This window comes from Castor canadensis, chromosome 8, assembly GCF_047511655.1.
Source record: "Castor canadensis chromosome 8, mCasCan1.hap1v2, whole genome shotgun sequence".
NCBI lineage: Eukaryota > Metazoa > Chordata > Mammalia > Rodentia > Castoridae > Castor > Castor canadensis.
Window position 1 is genome coordinate 46,865,045 of NC_133393.1, and position 22,419 is coordinate 46,887,463.

The following is a 22,419-nucleotide window of genomic DNA, read 5'->3' on the forward strand; positions in this document are numbered from 1 at the left end:
CTGTCTATTTGCAGCTATAAATGTCATGTTTCTGCCTTGCTGAGATAATAGGCTAGTAAGTGACATCAGCCATTCTTTAAGGCAAAAGGTCATAAAGAAATCCAATACTTATGTAGTCTGGGGCAAGGGAAGAGGGAGAAGTGATCTCTATAATCTCACAGAACACTTGGAGAACAGCGAGCAGAGGGGGAATGTTGGGGGTAGGTTGGAGTCTACTTTCTAAGAGTTCTTGGACTTGTGCCCTACCTAAATTGACTGAATTTAAAACAGAAACTGGCGGAAGCATCTTGTGCTGTTTTCCAGCAGGATCCAATCTTTTAAACTTGAGACTTCAGAAACAAGATGCTGACAAGGTCACTAACAACCCAAAAGTACCCCGGATGTTTGATCTCAGTGTTTAAAAAGAACACTGCCTATTTTTCATTTGATTATTTCCAAGAGTAAATATGGAAAGTGAGATAAAGGGTTAAGGTCAAATAGTTGCTAAGAGCAAGCTTGACCCCATGAAGACTTGACCTCACAGTTCTCTGATCCAAGACAACCATCCACAAATATCTTCAGCACATTCCATCTATAAGGACAGTCAAAACCCTTTTAAGATAAAAGGGAGAGCAATGGCATTGGTGAAAGATGGAACTTGGGGTGGCACTTCCTGTGTGTTTGGATTGATCATTTCAGGCCCTAGGGTAGATAATTATTTAGGATAGCTCAGGAAATGTTCTCAGTCCTGATTGTTGTTAAAGTTTATAGAACTGCATGCTTTTAATTGTACGTTGATTATTCCTCAATAAAGCTGTTTTAGAAAGAAATCATTCGCCAGAAACACAGAAGGGAACACAGAAGGGATGAATCTGTTGATGGGCTTGTACTGGGAGGTAGTATAAACTGTAGAGGTGAGGCCTAGTTGGAGGAAGTAAGTCACTGAGGGTGTGCCTTTGAAGGGTATTTTTGTCATCATGAGATGAACAGCTTTGCTCCACCATACCATCTCCACCATGATGCTCTGCCTCACCACAGGCCCAAAGACAACAGTCAAATGACCATGGACTGACACCTCTGAAACTGTGAACTGTGAAAATGAGTCTTTTCTCCTTTTTAAGTTGTCTATCTCAAGTATTTTGTCACAGCAACAGAAAGCTGAATAACACAGAGCCCAACCAGGGAAAGAGAAACCCTGCAAGTGTTTCCAACAGAGGGGATTTAACACAGGGAATTGATGACACAGGGAACTGGTGATGTGGCAGTGGGAGAACTCAGCAGCCAAGCAGATCCTGGAGCAGGAACCCATGGATTAACAACAGCAGGAAGCCACCTCACTCCTCAGGAAGGAGGGAAGACAATCCAGGGGTCACCAGTGCAAGGTGGAACAAGGCAGACCACTCAGAACTGGAGGAACAGCAGGGCAGTGGCAGCTGGAAAGGCAGCCTCTAGGGTCTCCAGCCCTAGTTATGAGAGTAACTAGGGAAGGGTAAGGAATGGGCACAAGAACAGAGAGGCCTGGGTGTGACACAGGGCTTTCAGCAAAAAGGGGTTATAGAGTGAAAGTAAATTCTAAGAAAACTATTACAAAAATTTAGCAGGCTTCTTTGCTGATAGCCTTGTCAGGGCTTTGACACGCTGGAAGACACATACATCTCAAGGAGAGGAATAAACATTAAGTGCTTCGTGATTTTTTTTTTCTTTTGTGGTTCTGGGGGTTGACCTCAGCTTACACCTTCAGCCACTCCATCAGCCCTTTTTTGTGATGGGTTTTTCTGGGATAGGGTCTTGAGAACTATTTATCCAGTCTGGTTTTGAACCTCAATCCTCCTGATCTCTGCCTCCTGAGTAGCTAGCATTACAGGCGTAAGCCGCACCTGCCCATGATCTTTTTTTGCAGAACATTTCAAAAAAGTCATGTTCCATGAAATATTTTATAGAAAAATGCAGATCTATCCCAATATTCACATTTTAAAGCTAAGGAAAGAAATAAAATTAAGAGACCTAGAAACTTGGGAAATTGGTTTGAACAACATATTATTTAAAAAGGATATTACTAGCTGGGGGCTAGTGCTCAAGCCTGTAATCCTAACTACCTGGAAGGCTGAGATCAAGAGGATGGAGGTTGGAGGCCAGAGTGGATGAATAGTTTGTGAGATCCCACCTCCAAAATAACCACAGTAAAATGGATTGGAAGTGTGGCTCAAGTGATAGAATGCCTGTTTTGCAGGTGTGAAGCTCTGAATTCTAATCTCAGTCCCACCAATTAAAAAAAGGAGTCAGATTACTATGACCAAGGACTAAATTTAATCAAGTGCTCTTTCTTCTATGCTAAAAAGGCCATAAACACTTTCTAGCACCATCAAGAGACCAACTGCAACCATAATAGCGAGCAATGACTCATTACTGTGATATAAAACTCCATGGAAATGTGTGTAATATGCCCTGCTGGGTCAATGAGAAAGGCACCAAAACCGCAGGAAATGAACATGTACAAAAGAAGAAATAAATGTAATGAAGTTGCCAAACTTATTAATGGAAGGAAAAGAAAGTACCAGAAAGAAAGAGGGAGGTGGGTAGACTAGCATCTACTGGGTACCACCTACATCCCTGCCACCATGTTGGATTCCACATCTTATAACAATGACAAATTTGTGCCTATAATAACTTCAATTAAACAGATGAAGTAACCAGATTTGGGAGAGGAGTACCCAAGACTGACATGAGAGGTTTCTGCTCTAACCAGACCCCAAAAACTGCAAAGTCTCTCTGGGGAAACATAGCTCTCCAATTTTCTTCAACTAAAGACCCCTATGACCTTCTCACTATTTTCTCCACAAGCCTTTGCCCTGTCCTTTGGGATCACTTCTCTTTGTGCTCAGTTGAAATGTCTATCTATTAAACCACAGCACTTCCTAAGTCAGATGTATGGAACAAAGTTGAGTGTCTCAAACCCAACGATGCTGCCATGGCCCTAAACTCTCCCTTATTTTTTAGAGGTTTCATCTGTGCAGGTGAGGAGGGAAGATAAGGAGTGGGCAATGTGTTCACCTGTACAACAATATGTGAAGGAATGCCCACTAACTCCCAACATAACTAAGGTGAATTGCTAGCTATGTGTTCAATAGCACTTTTTAGAGTTACCAAGTTTCTTACTAATATTGTTGCATTTTCGTATTTATTTATCAGTAATCTGTGTAACCCCTTTTTACAGAGAACAGTTCAAAGGCAAATAGGCCTATTCTATAGACTACTTACAAAGACCTCTGGATTTATGGGGTCTTAATTAATTTAGCTTTATTCCAATCTAAATAGTCTTCCCTGGGGAAGTCTGAAAGCTCCCTGGTCCCACCTCCAGGGCCAGTAAGTTTTTTTTGTTTCTTTTTTTTTTTTGGTCAGTTTCAATCCTGAAGTCACATTAAGTTTTAATTTAAGTTTTTAGGAACGAAGGGAAAATATTGAACTCCTCCCGTAAGACCCCTCCACCATCAAATTTCAATAATTTACAGGCACAGAATTCCAGTAATTCTTACTTGTTCTTCAGACTTCTTTATTTTACTCCTGCAAATCCTGCCGAGCATGGATCAAACAGGGCTCAAGCCAGGGAGAAATTTAATCACTTGTGTCTCTGCCTGAGGGATTGTCTAGGTACTATGGTGACAGACACCTCAGAGAAAGTATGTGGAGGAAAAAAGATTTTTAACTCCTAGACTTAAAAAAAGAAAGAAAGATTTCTGATGGATTTGTTGTCAACACGTGGAAGCACTACAAAATAAAGCCCCACGTTGTGATAGGTGATCAAAATTTACTTCTTCATACACCACCAGGGTACAGCCACTAGGGTAAAACCCAGAAACAAAGTATTTCTCATCAAAGGTATTTTATAACTCTTTCCTCAAACTGCATATTTTGAATTTTTTTATGTTCATGGATTTGAATTTTCCCATTAAATGGACAGCTTTTCCAAAGAGGATTTTCAGGGCAGTGAAAGTGCAACTAAGATGGTAGATACATGTCCTGATGTATTTGTGCAAACCAATCCCACGGAATAAGCCACACCAAGAGCAAACCATAATGCAAAATGTGGACTCTGTGCAAATGATGCATCACGAAGGTTCATCAACTGTGACAAATGGACCTCTCTGGTGGGGGATGGTCACAAAGGGGGGTGGCTGTGCCTGTGTGGGGGAAGGGTGTAGGGGAAATCTCTGCAATCTGCTTAATTTTGCTGTGAACCTTAAACTGCTCAAAAAAAAAAAAATCAGCTTCTCTGTCATTAACTTATCATGAGAGTATGCAAATAAAATCTGGAAAAAATAAAAGCCAAGTAAAAACTTTCCGTCTTTCATTTTGTAGTTTACAAAACTCACCCCTTTGGATTCTTTAAAAGAAGGGAGGGAAAATAACTGGTCTCAAAAAATAAGCAAAGCCAATCTTAAAATAAATAAATAAATAAATAAACCTCCTGACCTCATCAGCACACAAGGCAGCTTGCACCAGTGATACAGCTAACCTCCCCCTCCGCTGAGACACAAATGGGAATGTTTTCCCAGCCCATGTTCATGTACAGGAAACCAACAAGGCTGTAAACACAGGAACAACAATCAACAAGCCCAGATGTTTCAGGCTGGAAGTCACATTCTGGACAAGGCGAAAGGGTAAGTGGCTAGAGAGTGATAATAGGGAAGGTGGCGGATATCAAAGGTCAGCTCCTGTGACCCCACCCTATCCCCGGGCACTATCCCTCCCACTGCCTGAGTTGAGTCCCCTCCACTCTCCCTACCCAGACAGTGCTCTCTGATGATGAGAAAACAATCTGAGCATAAAACCAGGACTGGGAAGCAAGGACATTTCAGGCCCAGGACAAATCCCAACCTATCTAGCAGGATCAGTACGTAATCAAGGGCGTGTGCCCATGAACTTGAAAGTCAGGAAGGCTCTCCCACTCAGACCCAGAACCTCATTCTGCAAAAATGTTTGAAGGAGATTCTTCAACCCAGCCATCCGGGACTGCACTTGAGATAACAAGACCGTGGGGAGCCATCAAGGAATCACCTGATGTAATTTAGATACCATCTCTATTATGGACCCAGCCTCTGAAATAATGGAGATGGGACGGGCAGGAAGAGAACCGGGACCTGTGGATAGCAGTGGAACAATGCCACACAAGGCAACATGGCTTTCAACTCAGCTTCGGGGCAGAAAACAATTCTTTGGGGTCAACAGTCCTCCAGCATACCCTAGGATATTTATAGAAATGTGCAGCATTACCTTTTCTAAAAGCAGAGTTCTAGGAGCACATATTATCCAAAGCCCAGAAAGTTCCAGAAGACTTGAGCATCCTGTACCCAGGCCTATGCTTGCATGCTTTCATAATTCTCTTTTATTTCTCACTCACACCTGATCAGCTATCCCCCAGTTTTGATTCCTTACATCTCTTTCAGGTGTGTGTTTAACCCTCCGTCTTAATAAACCACAGTGCAGAAGAAATGGTGCTGGATAAGAAGGAGGGCCAGTGGCTCACGCCTGTAATCCTAGCTACTCAGGAGGAGGATTACAGTTTGAAGACAGCCTGGGCAAATAGTTCGTTAGACCCTATCTCAAAAAAGCCCAACACAAAAACAGACTAGTGGAGTGGCTCAAGGTGTAGGCCCTGAGTTCAAGCCCCAGTACTGCAAAAAAAAGAGAAAGAAAAGAAAAGGTGCTGGATAAACCTAAAAAATTCAAGTGCAAATGCGAGAGATTAGATTATCAATGCAAGAACTTTTCCAGCTCTAAATCCTATACGTAACATAAATTTACCAATAATCCCAAAGTAGGTGTTTCTCCCAGAAAAACATCGTGCATATTAGCTGTTGGCCCCATAGGGTGCTAAAATACATTTGAAACAAAAAATGAGAGAGAACAAGTCTTCAAAACCCTGGTAACTAAAAGACAACAACAAAAACCTACCCAATAAGTTTCAGTGATCAACAATAAGCAGCTAAAACTCAGGTTCCGAGAATTTCTGGCACTCAAAAACTTGACATTGGGCTGGAGGTAAGAGGTAAGGGGGCCTGCCTAGCAAGGTGAGGCCCTGAGTTCAAACCCCAATACCACCAAAAAAGAAAAAGAAACTTGAGGTTAACCAGCAGGTGGGGGGAGGGCAAAATGGGGGGGAGGAGTAGGGTGAGGGAGGGGTGAATATGGTTGAAGGACTTTATTCATATGCATGAAAATAAAATAATGAAGCTCCACTAAAAATCATAAAAAAAAAAAAAAAAAAAAAGAAAGAAAGAACGAGCAAGCTAGGCACCTGTAGCTCTTGCCTGTAATCCTAGCTACTTAGGAAGCAGAGATCAGGAGGATCACAGTTCAAAGTCAGCCCAGGCAAATAGCTCTCAAGACCCTATCTTGAATATACCCCACACAAAACAGGGCTGGTGGAGTAGCTTAGGTGGTAAAGTGCCTGCTTAGCAAGTATGAGGCTCTGAGTTCATACTCCAGTACCACCCAAAAAAAAAATTGCAAAAAAAAAAAAAAGGTAGGGGGGAAAAGGAACAGCAACTGAGGGAACTGAGGGAGTGGGTGAATTATAAGAAAAGCACATTAAATGTATGTGTAGATATAGTACAGTGAAACCCTTCATATAATTAATTATACTAACAAAAAATTTGGGAGGTCTATGCCACTGGGTCTTTCTAACTCTAATTTTTACTAAAGTGGTGTGCGTTATCCTTCTCTTTGATACCAGAGTCACCTTTTTCACATATTCCAGTAAAAGTGGAATTCTTTTATGGCTCATAAATTTCAAGAGGGCAAGAGATGTAACACAGATGAGTGTGGAGGAGCTTAAGGGTATGATTAAAAAGAGAAAATGTGGCCAGGTGCCAGTGTCTCACACCTGTAATCTTAGTTACTTGGAAGGCTGAGATCAGGAGGATCTTATTTTGATGCCAGCCTGGGCAAATAGTTCTCAAGGTTCAATCTCTAAAATAACCAGAGCAAAGTGAACTGGAGGTATGTTCCATCAATAGAGTACCCGCTTTGCAAGCTTGAAGCCCTGACTTCAAACCCTAGCTCCCCATAAAAAAAAAAGAGAGAGAAAGTGTTTGAATAAAATTAACTCAGCGATCATGGTGAAAACAGACAAATAAGACAACAGAATACGCTGGTTCTTTGTGAGGAGCAAAAAGGATGGGAGTCTTTCCCCATCCCTGGGTGACAGTGTCTAGCCAGCCCAGCACATGGTTGGACAGTATTGTACCTTGGGAGGGTGGGATAGGACGTTAATGTCTAAAAGCTGTTTATGTGCACAGGGACTTTGTAAATCGATGGAGTTTGTATTGATTTCTACTCCTTTTAACCAGATATTTATGACCACTTCTAATCAGAAGTACTATTACCTCACTAAAATATTACCTACTTTTGGCATAGTTGGAAGCCCCCAACCATAGTGAAGTGACTAAAATTCGGAAAAGGAAAAAAGTGAAATCATAAAGACTTTATATTAATAAGTTACAAAACAAACATTCCCTAGAATAATTCTTTTCTTTTTTTTAATGTAGGACGGGGAAGCAAAGAGCAGAGGATTGATTTTTTGAAAAAGTAAACAGCAAGTTGATATATTCTCCAAGAAATCTGCCCTCTTCATTTTTCTTTTCTAACTCAGCTTCTTAAAATAGACAGGGTGAGACAAAGTAGCTAGCATGGTTATCTTTTAGTACTTAAATAGCAGCTACTGAGAGTCGCACCCATATTCCTGTAAAATATTAATTTGGGGCTTGGGGGTAGCTCAGTGGTCAAGTATGTCCTTAGCATGGGTGCCGCCTTGGAATCCATCCCCAGCACCAAAATATGAAATCCAACAAGTAGAACTGCTTAAAGTGGCATTATCATATGATGAATAAAGTGCTGAGTTTTCTTTAACTTACACAGATATTCACATCCCTGGGAAGTCCTCCTGCAAGCTAATCAGAGGTAAACTCTTAGGCAGAGGAACTAACCGTGACTCAGCACATTTACAAAAGGATTTATACCCATTCTTAGAAGGACAACCAAAGGAAACACCATCTGACTTCTAAACAATGGTATCTGCTTGCCCTTTGATCTTAGTTTAAGAACACGCTGTACAGCTCTTTTGTTGAAATACCACATTTAAATTTCTTTAGGAGAACATCTACAGCTTCTTCTTTGAACCACACTCTTGCAAATTCTCCTAACTACTCTTGTTGTGAGTAGCTGGCAGGCGTGATTTATTTTCTGCTAACAAAAATCTTCATAAGGACAGACAGCTCAAATGAAAAATGGCACTACAGATCCCACGTTTATGAGGGAAGGACAGTGCAGTGAATCTGGTTTCAAATACAAGTAGGGAGTATTCCATTTTTCTTCTAATTTATGTTTCCCAAGAGTAATTTTGTTGAGAAGATTGCCAGTATTTTTAGTACAATAAGTTTCTTGTTTCTTCTACTAATGCATACTGATTCCTTTTTCTAAACCTGATTTCAGCTTTTTATTTTCTTTAATCTCAGCATCTAGAGACCCAACACCTCAAATAAATAGGTCTGAAAGGCAAGAAACATTGTTGCTAGTCTCCATGTAATGCATATTACAAATTAATATTTATATGGATAGCTGCTTTAAAAGAGGTAGTTATATCAGTAAAGCATTGTGATAAGCATCAAATACCATAAACCTCAATGTTCTAAATGTCTTTACCTCAAGCTTTTTTAACTCCTTAAAATCATTTCTAAAGAATCAGATTGGTGAAATGTCAATTTAAAGTGTGGGCTATTGTTTACATTCTCATTAATTCATTCGGTTTGAGGTATCTTTCAAGTGCCCAGCATTGTTAGGTAGGCAGGCTAACTGTGGTAGATGAGTGTGGTATTGGCCTTGGAGGATGACATCCTAGAGGGTACACAAACAAATGAGTAAGCAAATTTAAAAAAAACAAGAGAAAAACTCCTCGTGGTCAGCAGAAGGAAGGAAATAAGCAGGGCTCTGGGATGGTACAAAAGACAGTGAAGCAGCTCCAGCTCATACAGAAGGGTAAAAAGGTCTCTCTAAGAAGCTGGATTTTAAGCTAAGACCCAAAGGATATTTCGGGATACTTCTCCAAGGTCACCAAATTGGCAGGCTTGCTTTCAAAGCTGCCAAGGCATTTTTAGCAGTAGAAAACAAATAGAACATGTCATCTGTGGCCCTAATTTAATGCAAGTTCATGAGCTCACCCCAGCACTGTAGACCAGGCACAGGGACAGCAGAAGGTTAGCACTTCACATTCCAGCCTGTTCACCCAGACGGTTAAAACTGTCAACATAAACAACAATGAATGGGTCGAATGACCAGCGTTTGGGCTGAGAGAGATTCATCCTGTTGATTCATCCTTCCTGATAGTCCCCTGGCTGACAAAACTCAGGGTGTTTCAAATGTATTTCATGAGTAAATTATTCCTCCAGTCCCAGAGAGGAGGCATGTTTACAACCACGTAACACTTTCCCTTGTACTTCCAGTGTACAACTTTCTTATCCTAGTGGATAGAGCACTTCAGAACTCAGTGCTGTAACACTTATCTTTCCCTAGGTTCTTTAATAGATGAGTCATGTAGCACAACAGCTAACATGACATTGACACCAATTGGGAAATCTGTGGAATTCTCCCAACATCCTTCGAGAATCCACATTGCTAAGCAATTACTTTCTTCAAATGAACTGTCCTTCTTAGGCTCAAAGCCAGGATAATCAGATTTTATCACATTTTAGTCTTTCCCTGTGAAATCTCTCTGTATCATTGCTAAATAGATTAAGATAAAACAGAATTGCTTGATTGGCAAGTGATGAGGCATGCTGCTTGGATTCTTCTTACCTGGGAAAGGTTTTCTTCTTTAATTACCCAGATGGAATCCAGGACTAGACCTACAGTCAGTATAATTTATATCAGATTTTAAATTTATAATTTATGGGCTCAGTGATGGGGATGTACAGGACTTGGGACAGAGTGCCCACCCCAGAAATTTCTTTCAGTTTCATATCAGCCTGAAATTGCGCTCTTAGTGAGTTCTCTTGGAACTTTTCAGATCTTTTAAAAATCCTTTCTAGATGGACTCAGGTGGCTCACGCCTGTAACTCTAGCTACTCAAGAGGCAGAGATCAGAAGGATCCTGATTCAAAGCCAGCCCGGGCAAATAGTTTGCGAGACCCTATCTCAAAAAACCCTTCACAAAAATAGGGCTTGTGGAGTGGCTCGAGGTGAAGGCCCTGAGTTCAAGCCCTAGTACAGCCAAAAAAAAAGGTCAGAAATGAGAGTCACCAGAGAAATCTGGAGGTCACTAAATACAACAAATGTCACCATTCTTTACAAACTTGCCTCACGCCAGGTCTCAAAATTTCAAATACCATCCAAGACAGTGGTTCCTGAGTCCTGGTATCACCTGGGGGCATTTGAAGAAGTCCTAGTTCCTGGTTCTACCCTGCACACATTCTGAGTGGATTGAAGTGGAGTGCCACCTGGGCACCTGGATAAAATTTTAAAAGGCCCAGGTTGTTCTAAAGTGTAGCAGTATTTGGAAGCCTTGCTTTTAATTTCTTACTGGGATGACACACTGATTTCCTTCCGGCACCAGAATCTCTTTCAGAGGTTTTTGAGTGTAGTGGTACATTAAAAAAAAAATCTAAGGCACTTTAAAAAATGTCTGATCCCCCACCTCAAAGATTCTGAGGATTCAGGGTCTGGGTGGGAAGCAGCCCCAGAATCTCTTAGTTTTTAAGTGCTCGAGGCAATACTAAATGCTAGTTTTTAAGTGCTCAGGGTAGCCAAGGTCAAGAACCATGGTCCACACCCAGAATTTTCTGTGAAGAAGGCAGAAGTACAAGACTTCTCCAGCATTACTGGGGTTACGGTTACGACTACCCCAAAAAGGCAACAGGACGTTCCCCAAAAGCAGTCAGGAAACCTGAGGGAAGGAGGTGTTGAGGAGAGAGCAAGGGGTGGAATTTATTAAACCAGAAGTAGAAATGTTAGAATAAGTAATAATGCTGGGCCTCTGCTACCTCTGATCCCCGCCCCCCTCCACCACCACCAAATTTTAATGACCGGCAGGAAAGAGAGTTTTCACAGAATGCTTCCTGGAGGTAGCTCAACCTTGAATTTGGTTCCAGTACATTGTGAATATTCTAGGACTAGATCAGATCCCCTGGCAATGCAAGTAGCCAGATTGGCAGCCCTGGGCCTCGGCTCCCTGTGAGATTCTGTTTCACGAATTTCCCAGGAGGATTTCTGCACCACTTGCCTCCACACCCTCCCGGTCCCCCCTAACTCCTGCCCTCATGTTCCCGTCCCCCGCTCCCCCCCCCAAAAAAAAAGCTCAGCTCCAATGAGAATCACTGATACACTAGTAAAGAAACCAGTTAGATATATCACACTGGTATCACTCATGTAAACAATGCCGCTAAAACGACAGGAAACTGACATGGCTTGGAGACCTGTGTGCTACTTTTGGCAAGCGTCTGCTAACACACTCTGGGAGCTGGGCACAGCCACGCGTCTCACGTGGGACAGGAAGCCTGCGGAGACCCACCCCACCGTGCGGCTGCACCCACTCAGGACGTGACTACAGCAGCCCCAGGCCTCCATGCGGAGGACGCATCTCCTCCATCCCTCTGTCTGCACTAAACCGAATCAGTTTATGAATGAAGAGCTACACAAACCGAAGGCGCTGACTAGGAAAGTCTTCCTCACACCCATCTCATTTACAGACGAGAAAACTTAAAGGGGGAAGAAAGGCAAAGTGACTCCGTCCGCGTTTGCCACAAAACATTTGTGGCAGAGCCTGATTTTGCCTCCCTTGAATTTCCATTCTGTTGCCTGGCAACGGGTTCAGACGAGCTCAGCGCCCAACCCCGGCCCCAACCCCACACCCTTTCTCTGCCCATGCAGCTTGGGTAGCATTGATTAAAGGTTCAGCTTTTGGGGACAACAGCCAAGGGCATGTGAGGAGTATCCTAGTTGTGCTGAGATCCGGCCCCCAGCAGGCACGAGCCCCGTCCGATGGGACTGACTCGCCGTTAGCGGTCCTTACAGGACCTTCCTCCGAAACCAAAGCCCTCTTTCGCCAATACCTTGGACACCTCTTAAAACACTCATATCAAGTTTCCAAAGTTCTCAACTACGGTCGGATTCCCTAAAAGTCGCAGTGGGAAAACTAAGCACTCCCAGCATCAAAGGGCAAAAGAAAGTTTGAAGGAAAAAAGTGTTGGGGAACCTTCTCCTTCCCTGAATGGCCACATTCAGCTGGGCTTTCCTGCCTCAGTAGAGCGTTTACGTAGCCAGAGCTCAGCAAGAGTGAGGAGAGCACAAAAGTGTTTAGGGCGCCCTCAAAGACCCGCCCGCGGGGGACAGCACTCTCCGAGCTGCCCGCGCCTGCCCGCCGCCTCCCGCGGCCACAGATCGCAGCGGGCCGGCCCCGCGGGGAGCACACGTGCGGCCCACCGCCGCGCAGGTAGCGGAGCGCAAGCTGTCTCCTCATCCCCACCGCGCCAGGCGGGACCTGCACGCCGCAGACACTTCCTCTCCTTCACACTACAACCACCCCGACCCAGGAAACTACCCCAATTCCTTACCCAGGTTCACAAAGCTCATGACCATGTCCGCGTCATTGAGGAAGGCGCTGTCCTGCGCGCTGGTCAGTGGAGATCCGCCGCTGGCGCCAGGTCCTGGGGCCAGGAGGCTCTTGCGGTTTAGGGGGTGTGTGATGCCGGGAGACGGCTGCCGGAGCTTGGACGAGCTGGCCTCTCCGTGGAACTCAGGCTGCCGCCCGTCCCCCTCCGATGCCCCGTCCTCCTCGTCGTCGGTGGACAGGGCGTTGTACAGATCCAGCATGAAGAGGGGCGCGGACTTCAGCCGCTCGGGAGGGGGCTCCTCGCGAGGCGTCTGCTGCTGTGGGAGCGCTGGTGGATGCGGCTGCTGGAGGCCGTGCAGGGGCCGGGGCCTGTGCTGGAGCCCCAGCACCGACAGGATCTCCTTCTGCATCTCCCGCTTCTCGTGTGTCTTGAGCCGCCGGTAGAGGAAGCCCGAAGAAGAGGACTGCGGCGGCGGCGGCTGCTCCGCACGGATAGGGCTCCCGCCCTCCCCCAGCAGCTGTCCCCCAGCGGCGGCGGCCGCGGCTGTGGGCAGGGGCGGCCGCAGCGTCGGGGGCCCGCAGCAGCTGCACAGCAGCCCCCACCACCAGCACAGCCACTGCGCCCTCCGCCCCAGCCCCGGCATCCCAGCCTGGCCGGGCTGCCCCCGCAGGCCCCGCGAGGCGTCAAGCTGCGGAGCGAGGCTGGAGCGCGGCCGCTGTGGCCCTTGGCGTGAACAGCCCCCGCCACCTCTCGGCGGGCTCGCTTCCCCTTCCTGGCTCTCAGTCCTTATCTCTCATGGTCGTCCGGGGCACCCCCAAGTAGCCCAGGCTGGAGGGGAGGCGAATCGGCGATCACCCGGGAGCCCCGGTGCAAGTCTGTAGAGGCGCACGGTCCAGGCCAGGTGTGTCCGAGTCAAGACTGCGCTGCAGGCGGTGCCCTTGCCCCTGGGCGGGTCACGGCGCGGTCACTCCCCACGGGACACTCACCGTCCGCACACGTGCGCTGCCCACCGCTCTCCCGAGCGGCTGGCTGAGTAGGACCAGGGGCGTCGGGGAAGCAGGGCCGCCGCTCAGGAACTGGAAGCGATGCCCGACATCATCCCCGCGCACACCCCTCCCCGGCTCTCAAGGCCACCGTGATGTTCACCCTGCCGCTAGGGCCTAGGCTGTGGCGACCAGGCGTCCCGAAATGCCAGCCTTCTCCTCGAAGCTGAACTTCCTTCTCGTTCACAAACTCCGCGCCCCTCCGCCCTCGAGCACTGTCGCTCCCCCTCAGTCTCCGACCGCCGTGCGCCTCCCCAAGCCGAGGCAGCAAGGATCTTGCTTTCCGTTCAGAGCTCGCTCGACTGCCCAGCAAACCCCGCTCGCAGAGGGCACTGGGAGGGACGGAGACCAGTGAACCGGACAGTGGCTGCGGCGTCGGCTCTGGAATTTGCAGTCTCCCGCCTCTCCGCGCGGTACTCCGCGCAGCCGCCAATGTGGGCTTTCTGCTGTGTGTCTTTACTCAGGTACCGCACTCCAGTCCCCGGACTCCCCGCCCTTCTGGGTAACTGACAGACTGGCAGCCAATACAGAGAGGAATCTTGAGGGCTATTTAAATAGGTCCGCCTCCTTCTTTCACCCTCCCCTCCCCAGAGGCGTAGCCTCTGCCGCGCGTAGGTTTCAAGCACAGAGAATTCTTGGCGTCTGGAAAGGAGCCGCGAGGTATCAAAGGCAAACAGGTCATCGCTAGTATGAACCATATGATCAACGCCCGGATCTGAACCTTTCTCTGTTACTATCACGTGAAAGGCCTAAATTGTGACTAAATAAAAGTAAACACAGCTATTAAATCTGTACTGCCTGAATTCAGGAAGAAAAGGAAAATGATAGTTTTCCCTTTCCCTTCTTAGTTTCTCTTATTGATGTAATGTAAGCATTTCGCGGACACGTGGCTTTCACAGACAGCTGCTGGAAGTTGAGACACACCCTCGGAGGAAAGTGCTTACAAACTTGCCATAGAGAAGGCCAGATATAAGCCAGACTAGAGCCCTGAGGGTTTTGGGTGGAATATTTTGACGTCTCTTCTGTGGGGCTTCGGTTTGGCTTCATAAACTAACACCCAAACACGGTACAATCCACTAATATATAATAGAAAAGCCATCCCTACTTTCTTGGTAGTGTTCTCGATGCTTCTCCAGTTTGTCAGTTAATGTTGCATTTTAATGTATTGAAATACTATGTAGTTTACATAATGCAAGACAAAACTTGAGTGGTGGTAGAGACAATTCCAGTAAGGGTAGGTGTTTGGCATGTATCCTAAATGGTGGCAATAATAGACAGGGCCCTGAAACACAGTTGCTGTGAACAGTAGACAATGTAACACCTCTACCAACACCACCAACTGCCAGGAAAGATACAAATTCATTTGCCAATACACCATCCAGTCATCTATAGATCCTACAAGCAAATTCACCTTAAACATTAGGTTCTTTTACCTGGGAAAACTTGAAAAATTAGAAAACAAAATCTGCAATTTGTTGACTTGGTAGCCTTAGTTCACATAGTCCAAAGCATTTGAGAGTGAGACCAAATAGATTAATGAGATCATTGGGGTTTCTGCTTGTCCAAATCCTATATGAGTTCCTTTCTTATTTCAAATAACCTGTTTTAAGTGTGTAAAGGTCTTTACCTCCAGCCACCCCCTGGATCCTTCTGTCCAGTTCTATCTTGGCCCAGGCACAGTGGTCATTTAGGACAGTCTTTAATTCTACAAATGTCTAATAACAATTTATTTCAGGCCACACAACTATAACAATACTTATGGTCAGTCTTTAACCATCTTCTTGGATTCTTTTCACCAGAAAAGCGAATATATCATTGGTTGGTCTGGGGTGCCAGCACTCTTACAATATAAGAGTCTAGCTCATTTCTTTCTTCTGTTTAGGACATGGTTCAAGCATAAAATCATTGCCATGGCTCCCACAGCAGCTGTGAGGTCTGCTCAAAAGATCTGAAGTCCAGGTGAGTTATGTAGGCTTCCCACCAAGGGCCTCCTCACACAAACCTAGTCATACTTTCTTCATAAGATTTCTGGTTGGTGAAAAAGAAGCTCCAAGCCATTAGGCCATTGAGGAAAGCAGTGGAAAACTGTAAAAACCTTAAATGTATATGAGGACACTTAATAGAGCTATGCCATTTAAGACACAAAATCAGGTGTGACTCACCTTGTTGTACATGCATCTGTGGAGATAAATCTAATGGAGAACACACAGGGACACACACACCAAAGCCATCTCCCCCTTTTTTTAGGTACTTGGCTAGAGGAAGCTGACCTGTGTGACCCAAGTCAAAACTGACATTTGGTGAAGTCAAACATCTAAGCATCATCCCTAATTTAGTTCTGTCATGGGTTTCTCACCCCCAGATGGACTCTCTGTTGCTGCTGAATAGAGCTAGAATGTGGGGTACTGAGGCTGTCTCCAGATGATGAACAGGAGAGCCATAGGAAGCCTGAAAAAGACGTGAAGTAGGATGGCAATGATCATAAGGAGAGTGCCATCCAACTTTGAGAGCCCTAAAAATGTTCTTACATACCCAACCTGCGCATGTTGTATTTGCCAGGAAAGACAAAGGCAAGCTCTGTATTCACTGGGGACCAAAAAGGATGGGAGAAGAGGTACAGTTCTAACTTCAAGTTGGGAGCGGGGGTGGGGAGTGGCCCAAACAATGTATACACATGAGGGTAAATGTAAAAATGATAAAATTTAAAAATTGGGGGCACTTCCTCCCCAAGTCAACTCTGCGTAGATAAGGAACTCTTAACCACCACCACCTCTCCTGCTCCCTGTTTCTCTAACTCATCCCTATTAAAGATCCCAATGCTCCTCCAAGTCTCAGAACAGAAGACTAACAAAGTCCGCATATGATTCAAGAGGATGAGAGGTGAGTTGAGTTGAACAGAAAGGAGCAGATCTAGCTTTGGAGTTCATAGAAATCTGTGAATGCCTTAAGAAAATCAGAGGTAACTTCGCCCCCTACAGGACACTGAAATATTACCTCCCCTTCCTCTGTGAGTCCTGGACAGGCGTCATTAAGTTCTCTGTACATGTCTCTAAAACATCTGGGGGGAAAGAGGAGGAATTCATTGAAGAAGCCAGATGTGGGAGCCAATCCTTAGCAAACATCTGGTTGCTTGGCTGACATTTCATGCAGATGGCCTCAATTTCTGGAAATAGGTTGCCTGTCCCACCCCTGCCCCACTTCATGAAGAAGTGAGGAACCCTCACCAGAAAGCATGGGCTTATCCCATGTCTTCCATGATACTGCAGACAGGGTGGGAATCCTGACCCCACAGGTTTATCAAGGCACAGTGTAATTCACACAGCAAATGCTTTAAAATGCAGTAGTCCATGTTCCTTTTATGTTATGGAGGGTTATATTAAACATTTATAAACATTTGACCAGCTAATTGCTGTTTTGAAAAGATACTACTTATTAATTTGATATGCTAAATATTCTACACCCTAACTCTTCTGTGAGTTATCTCATTAGTGGTAAACTACCAGTGCAGTCTTTGATTTTATATTCAGTCATACAGTGGTCCCATTCAACTGCCTTTTAAAGTTATAAGTCAATGCTTTTGGAACTAACTTAACATGAAAATCTTAGAAACTGTGGCTATGGTGTTTAAAAGTCCGAGCTCTGCCCCTTGAATCCTTAGGGGAAACCACTTGGAAATACTAAACTTTTATCATTACGATTTAGCAGACGATCGGAGTCTTTTAAATACTAATTTCAAAATATAGTAATTTTTAAAATATCAATTTGGAGTTAAGCAAAAAGGAATTATGTTAGGCCAATGTTTGCAAAGTATACGAAATGAGAAATTGAGAGTTAAATAAATATTGTTTCTGAAAGCTATGCCTGAATAGCAGCTTCCAAAGTACCTGTCACATCCACACATCTATGGTAGCACGTTCTTTCGCTAACATGTTCGTTTCACTGTCTATTCAAAAATCCTGGGCAGTCACACTTCAAAATATCATTCAAAGCCATCATATTTTCCTACTCATGAAGGACATCTGGTGGCAGAGTGAAAAACTAATACATAAATCTGTTTTCAGAGATTTTTTTTTCCACACTGTAACCCAAATAGCAAATCTGTTACTTGTGTGCTTCAAACTTTTCACAGAAGCTCAGAGCTCATGATTGTAAGCTTTAGGCTGTCTACATAATATCAAGCCACAAAGTATTTTGAGACATCCAGTGGATTAAAAAGATTTTGAAATTTTCATTGGATCATTGACATTCACAGACTAAGTCTTCCATTTGTTTTTGCTGAGCAAAACAATATTTACCACATTTCCAAGTCTAGTTTTACTATCCTTGAAGAGTTTTCTTCCAAGAAAGCACTGTAGTCTCAGCTGGACTGGAGCCATGAGCTCTCTAGGATGTCTGTGTTGACCTCTAGGCTTCACTCCATTCTGTGACCCACTCAATAACCCATGTCCCTATATATCTCTGTGTGAACTAGAAGGCTACATGAAAACCTGACATGGTGCTACCAACTTCCTAAAGTAGCAGAGATATAACCAGTAGCATGTGGGACCAGCAAAAAACACAGAGCAAAATCAGGTTAGAATGAGGACTTTCAGCTGCCAAAGGAGAAGGGAAAGATGAGTTACCTGGTCTGCATGTATTCATTCGCTCATTCACTCATTCACTCATTCAGCTGACAAAGAGTTGAATGCCTGCTATATGGCAGGCATTGCTCTAAGTTTTGGGACACCAGTCAGAGACCCATGCTCTCTTAGATGGGGAGATGGACAACAAGCAAAATAAGAATACACACACACACACACACACACACACACACACTTGCTAGGTAGCTCTTTTACATAAGCTATACCTCCATCCAAGAAGATATATTTTGACAGGGAGGATGCTAGCCTCCATGGCTTTTCCTCCAGGTGTTACACCTGTGAAAATGTGACCTTATGTTACAAAGAGGACTTTGAAGATGGAATTAAAGTTGGTAAACAGGTAACCTTAAAATAGGAGGGCTGTCATGATTCTCTAAGAAGGCCTAATATAATTCCAACAGTCTATAATAGAAGAGGAAGACATAAGAGATGTGTAGCCTGAGAGACTTACTCCATTTCGCAGGCTTTGAAGATGAAGAGGACACAAACCAGGGAATGCAGGTGGCATCTGGTAGCTGAAAACAAACTCCAACTTACTGTCATTAGGAAAACAGAAACCCTAATGTTAATTCCAGATTCTGTCAGTGAACCTGAACAAGCCTAGAAGCAGATCCTCACTCAGAGTCTCTAGACAAAAGCCCAGGGCCGCAGAGTCCTTGACTTTGGCCTGTGGATACCCCACTTGCAGGACTGTGAGAAGTTTGTATTCTTTTAAGCCACTACATTTGTTATTTAGTTTCAGCAGCAAGAGGAAACAAATAGATATTTAGTATGATGATAAGTGCTGTAGAGAAAATTGGAATATGAAGAAGACAGCATTTGAGTAAAGACCTGGGAAAGTAAATGGGAATAGTCCCAAGGTTATCTGGTGTCAGAAATGGTCAGACATCATCCCTGCATTAGTAAAGTGCCTGGTGAGGTTGAGAAGGAAAGGTAGAAAGCCAATGAAGCCACCACTGGGGACATGGGAGGTAATACCAGTAGGAAATTCTATCAGAAAACTTAAGAGAGTAGCAATTAGGGACTAAGGTGGTAGAGGCCCTGGACATGCTGGTGAAGACGTCAGCTTATATAAGAAACAATGAGATAGCATAACATGGAAAAATCTCACAAACAAAACATTGAAGAAAAGAAACCAGACAAGATAAAATATATCCTGTAATTGCACTTATGTAAAACTCAAAAGCAGACTAAATGAATCTAGAAATCAGATTACTCCATCCCTCTGGAGAGAAGACATGGAATACTGATGGAACAAAACCAAATAGAGATTTCCCAAAGGTTGGCCTAGTTTCTCACCTGGTTGGTGATTATACTGATGAGGTCAATTTTAATAATCCAGTGAGTGTTATACATATGATATGTCCACTTATTACTCATGTCAAATTGCAGTAAAACATTGATAGAAAAACAACTAAGTAAGGGAAAAACAGTAACAAACAAGTATGAGATAGGGCATTTCCATGGTTTTGAGTAGAGAAGGAATGCAAACTGACTTCAATTTTAACATGACCGCTCAGGCCACTGGACTGAAAATGGACTATAGTTTCCAGGGCAGAATCAGAAACCCTTGCTCACAGTCAAGCAGGAAAGGATGATGGCTTATGGGGTTCCCGATGGGAAACACAGAAAAGTGGTTGAGAACCCTGGACAGATAAGTGGTTGAATTCTAGACACATCCAAAAGACAGAGTCCAATTCCAAGAGGATGTGCTAACTGCATGTAAAAACAAGCCATGCCACCAACTTGTCCCACTGTACAGGGCTAGCAAAGTGTGTTCCCCCCCCCCACTGCCCAATGTGTTGCAGGCTGAGGCCAACAGTGGTCAGGTCCCAGGGATTATGACCATGTCAAGGGGTGTGGCTAAGGGGCTCTAACCCATCTGATCTCTTTCAGCACCCATCCCACAAGAACTGCTCCAACTAACACTCAGTGGTTTGCTATGCAAGACCACAACTCCATCTCTGAATAGAAAATCTCCAAGATAGGAAATTTCGCCATTAGGAATTAACTTTTAAAAGATTCCTACAAACCAGGTATGCACCTGAGACCAGGAATTCAAGGTCAGCCTGGATGCCATCTCCAAAAACAAAACAGAACAAAACCACTCTTATTTATGTGGTATCCTGGATAGGATACTGGAGCAGAAGAAAAAAAGATATTAAGGAAAAGTTGATAGAATAAAATAGCGTGGAGTTTAGTTATCAGAAATGTATTAATATTGGTTCATTGGTTGCGATAAATGTACCATAATAATATAAGACAATACATTATAATTATCTCATGCTGGGAGACACCCAGCATGAGATACACAGTAACCCTCTGTACTATATTAACAACATTTCTGCAAGTTTGAAATTATGCCAAAATAAAAAGCCTATCTGAGAAAAGTATTCCTGTGACTTTAATTTTAGGATGAAACAAAGTTCAGCTACTTCCTTTGCCATAGAAAGTATTATGGGCCTTTATGCCAATTAGATTAATAATGGGCAGATTATATCACTAAATTTTTGTTATTGTTGTTTGTTAGTATTGGGGCTTGAATTCAAGGCCTCAATCTTGCTAGACAGCCTCTCTACCACTTGAGCCACTCTGACAGCCTTTTTTGTGTTAGGTATTTTTGAGATACAGTCTTGTGAACTATTTGTCTGGGCTGGCTTCAAACTGCAATCCTCCTAATCTCTGCCTCCTGAGTAGCTAGGATTACAGACATGAGCGGAGCCTGGCACTAAATTTTTACTCAGTATTTCATTTATTAATCTATATTGAATTATTTCTCATGAATACAAAGCCAAGCTTCTTGACTCTGAGTCTATTGCTACGTATACTTACACTAAAGCCCATCATTGTTGAGTTTTGGTTTGGGGGGTGGTGTTTTTTTGGTAGTACTGGAGTTTGCATTCAGGGCGTTGAGCTTGCTAGGCAGGTGCTCTAGCCACTTGAGCCATACTTTCAGCCCACTGTTGAGTTTTTAAATAATTAATTATCAGCTCTAAATTATAGAATTACCTAGATATTTCAAGTTTAGGATCAACTTTTCTTGGTCTTCTATGGGTTACTTGAACTTTTTTTTAAAGATTCCATCTTGATTGATTAATAGCATTTTTGAGGAATTTTTATAAAATAGTTTTCATAGAGGTTGCTCTCATTATAAAATCTTACATATGGGACTTATTATTATTGTTTGCAACATTTTTCACTTTCAAGTGAGGTGTGAAAACTATACTTCCATTTAGCCCCCTTTCCCTTTCTACTTTGGAGTTCCATTACCTCACTGATGGCATTATAACTTCTGTTCATCATCAAGTATATCTTACAACTCAGGAAAAGGAGAGTTTGTGATGTGTACCAATAGTTCTTTTCCTTCAGTATTCCCTTCTTCTTTGCTGATGCTCTAGGACTCATTCTCTTGTTATTTTTCTGTTTGAAGAACTTCTGTTAGCCATTCTTTTTTTTTAAGTTTTATTTTATTTATTTATTTGGTACCAGGGTTTGAACTCAGTGCCTCACACTTGCTAGGCAGGTACTCTTACTGCTTGAGCCACTTCGCCAACCCAAATCATTCTTTGAGGATAGGTTGACTAGTAACAAATTCTTAGTTTCCCATTGTCTGAGAATGACCACTAATCTTCTGTATGTGCTGGTTCTTCATCCCCAGATTCAACCAACAGGGATCTGAAAATATTTTTCATTGCATCTGTACTAAATTCAGTACAGAGTTTTTTTGCTACTATTCCCTCAGCAGTATAGAATAATCACTATTGACCACAGCAGCTACATATATTAGATATTACAAGTAATTTGGAGATGATTTAAAGCACACAGAAGGATGTACATAGGTTCTAGGCAAATACGACAGCATTTTATAGAAGGGACTTGAGCATGTGAAGCTTTGGTACCTAAGGGGGTCCTGGAAACAATCCCCCTTAGCTACCGAGGTATGACTGCACCTTATTTTCCCAGCATTCCTAAAGGACATTCCCATTGGATGTCGAATCTGCAGTTGGCGATTCTTTTCTTTCAGCACTTGAAGCACGTGGTGCCAACTTCCTGCTGGCCACCATGTTTCCTGATGAGAATCTGTTGTCATTCAAACCATTTTTCCCCTGTAAGTCACGTGTTGTTTTGCCTGCCTGTATTCAAGACATTTTCTTT

General features: G+C 43.8%; 1 protein-coding gene across 1 annotated transcript in view; it reads right to left on the reverse strand.

Moving 5' to 3' along the window:
• Positions 1 to 14,127, reverse strand: part of Bmp6 (bone morphogenetic protein 6) — a 147,377-nt gene extending 133,250 nt beyond the window's left edge. The window contains exon 1 of the mRNA XM_020172702.2: positions 12,582 to 14,127. Within this exon, the coding sequence (XP_020028291.1) occupies positions 12,582 to 13,224 (643 nt within the window). The 5' untranslated portion in view covers positions 13,225 to 14,127. The remainder of the gene's footprint in view (positions 1 to 12,581) is intronic.
• Positions 14,128 to 22,419: the final 8,292 nt, after the last annotated feature.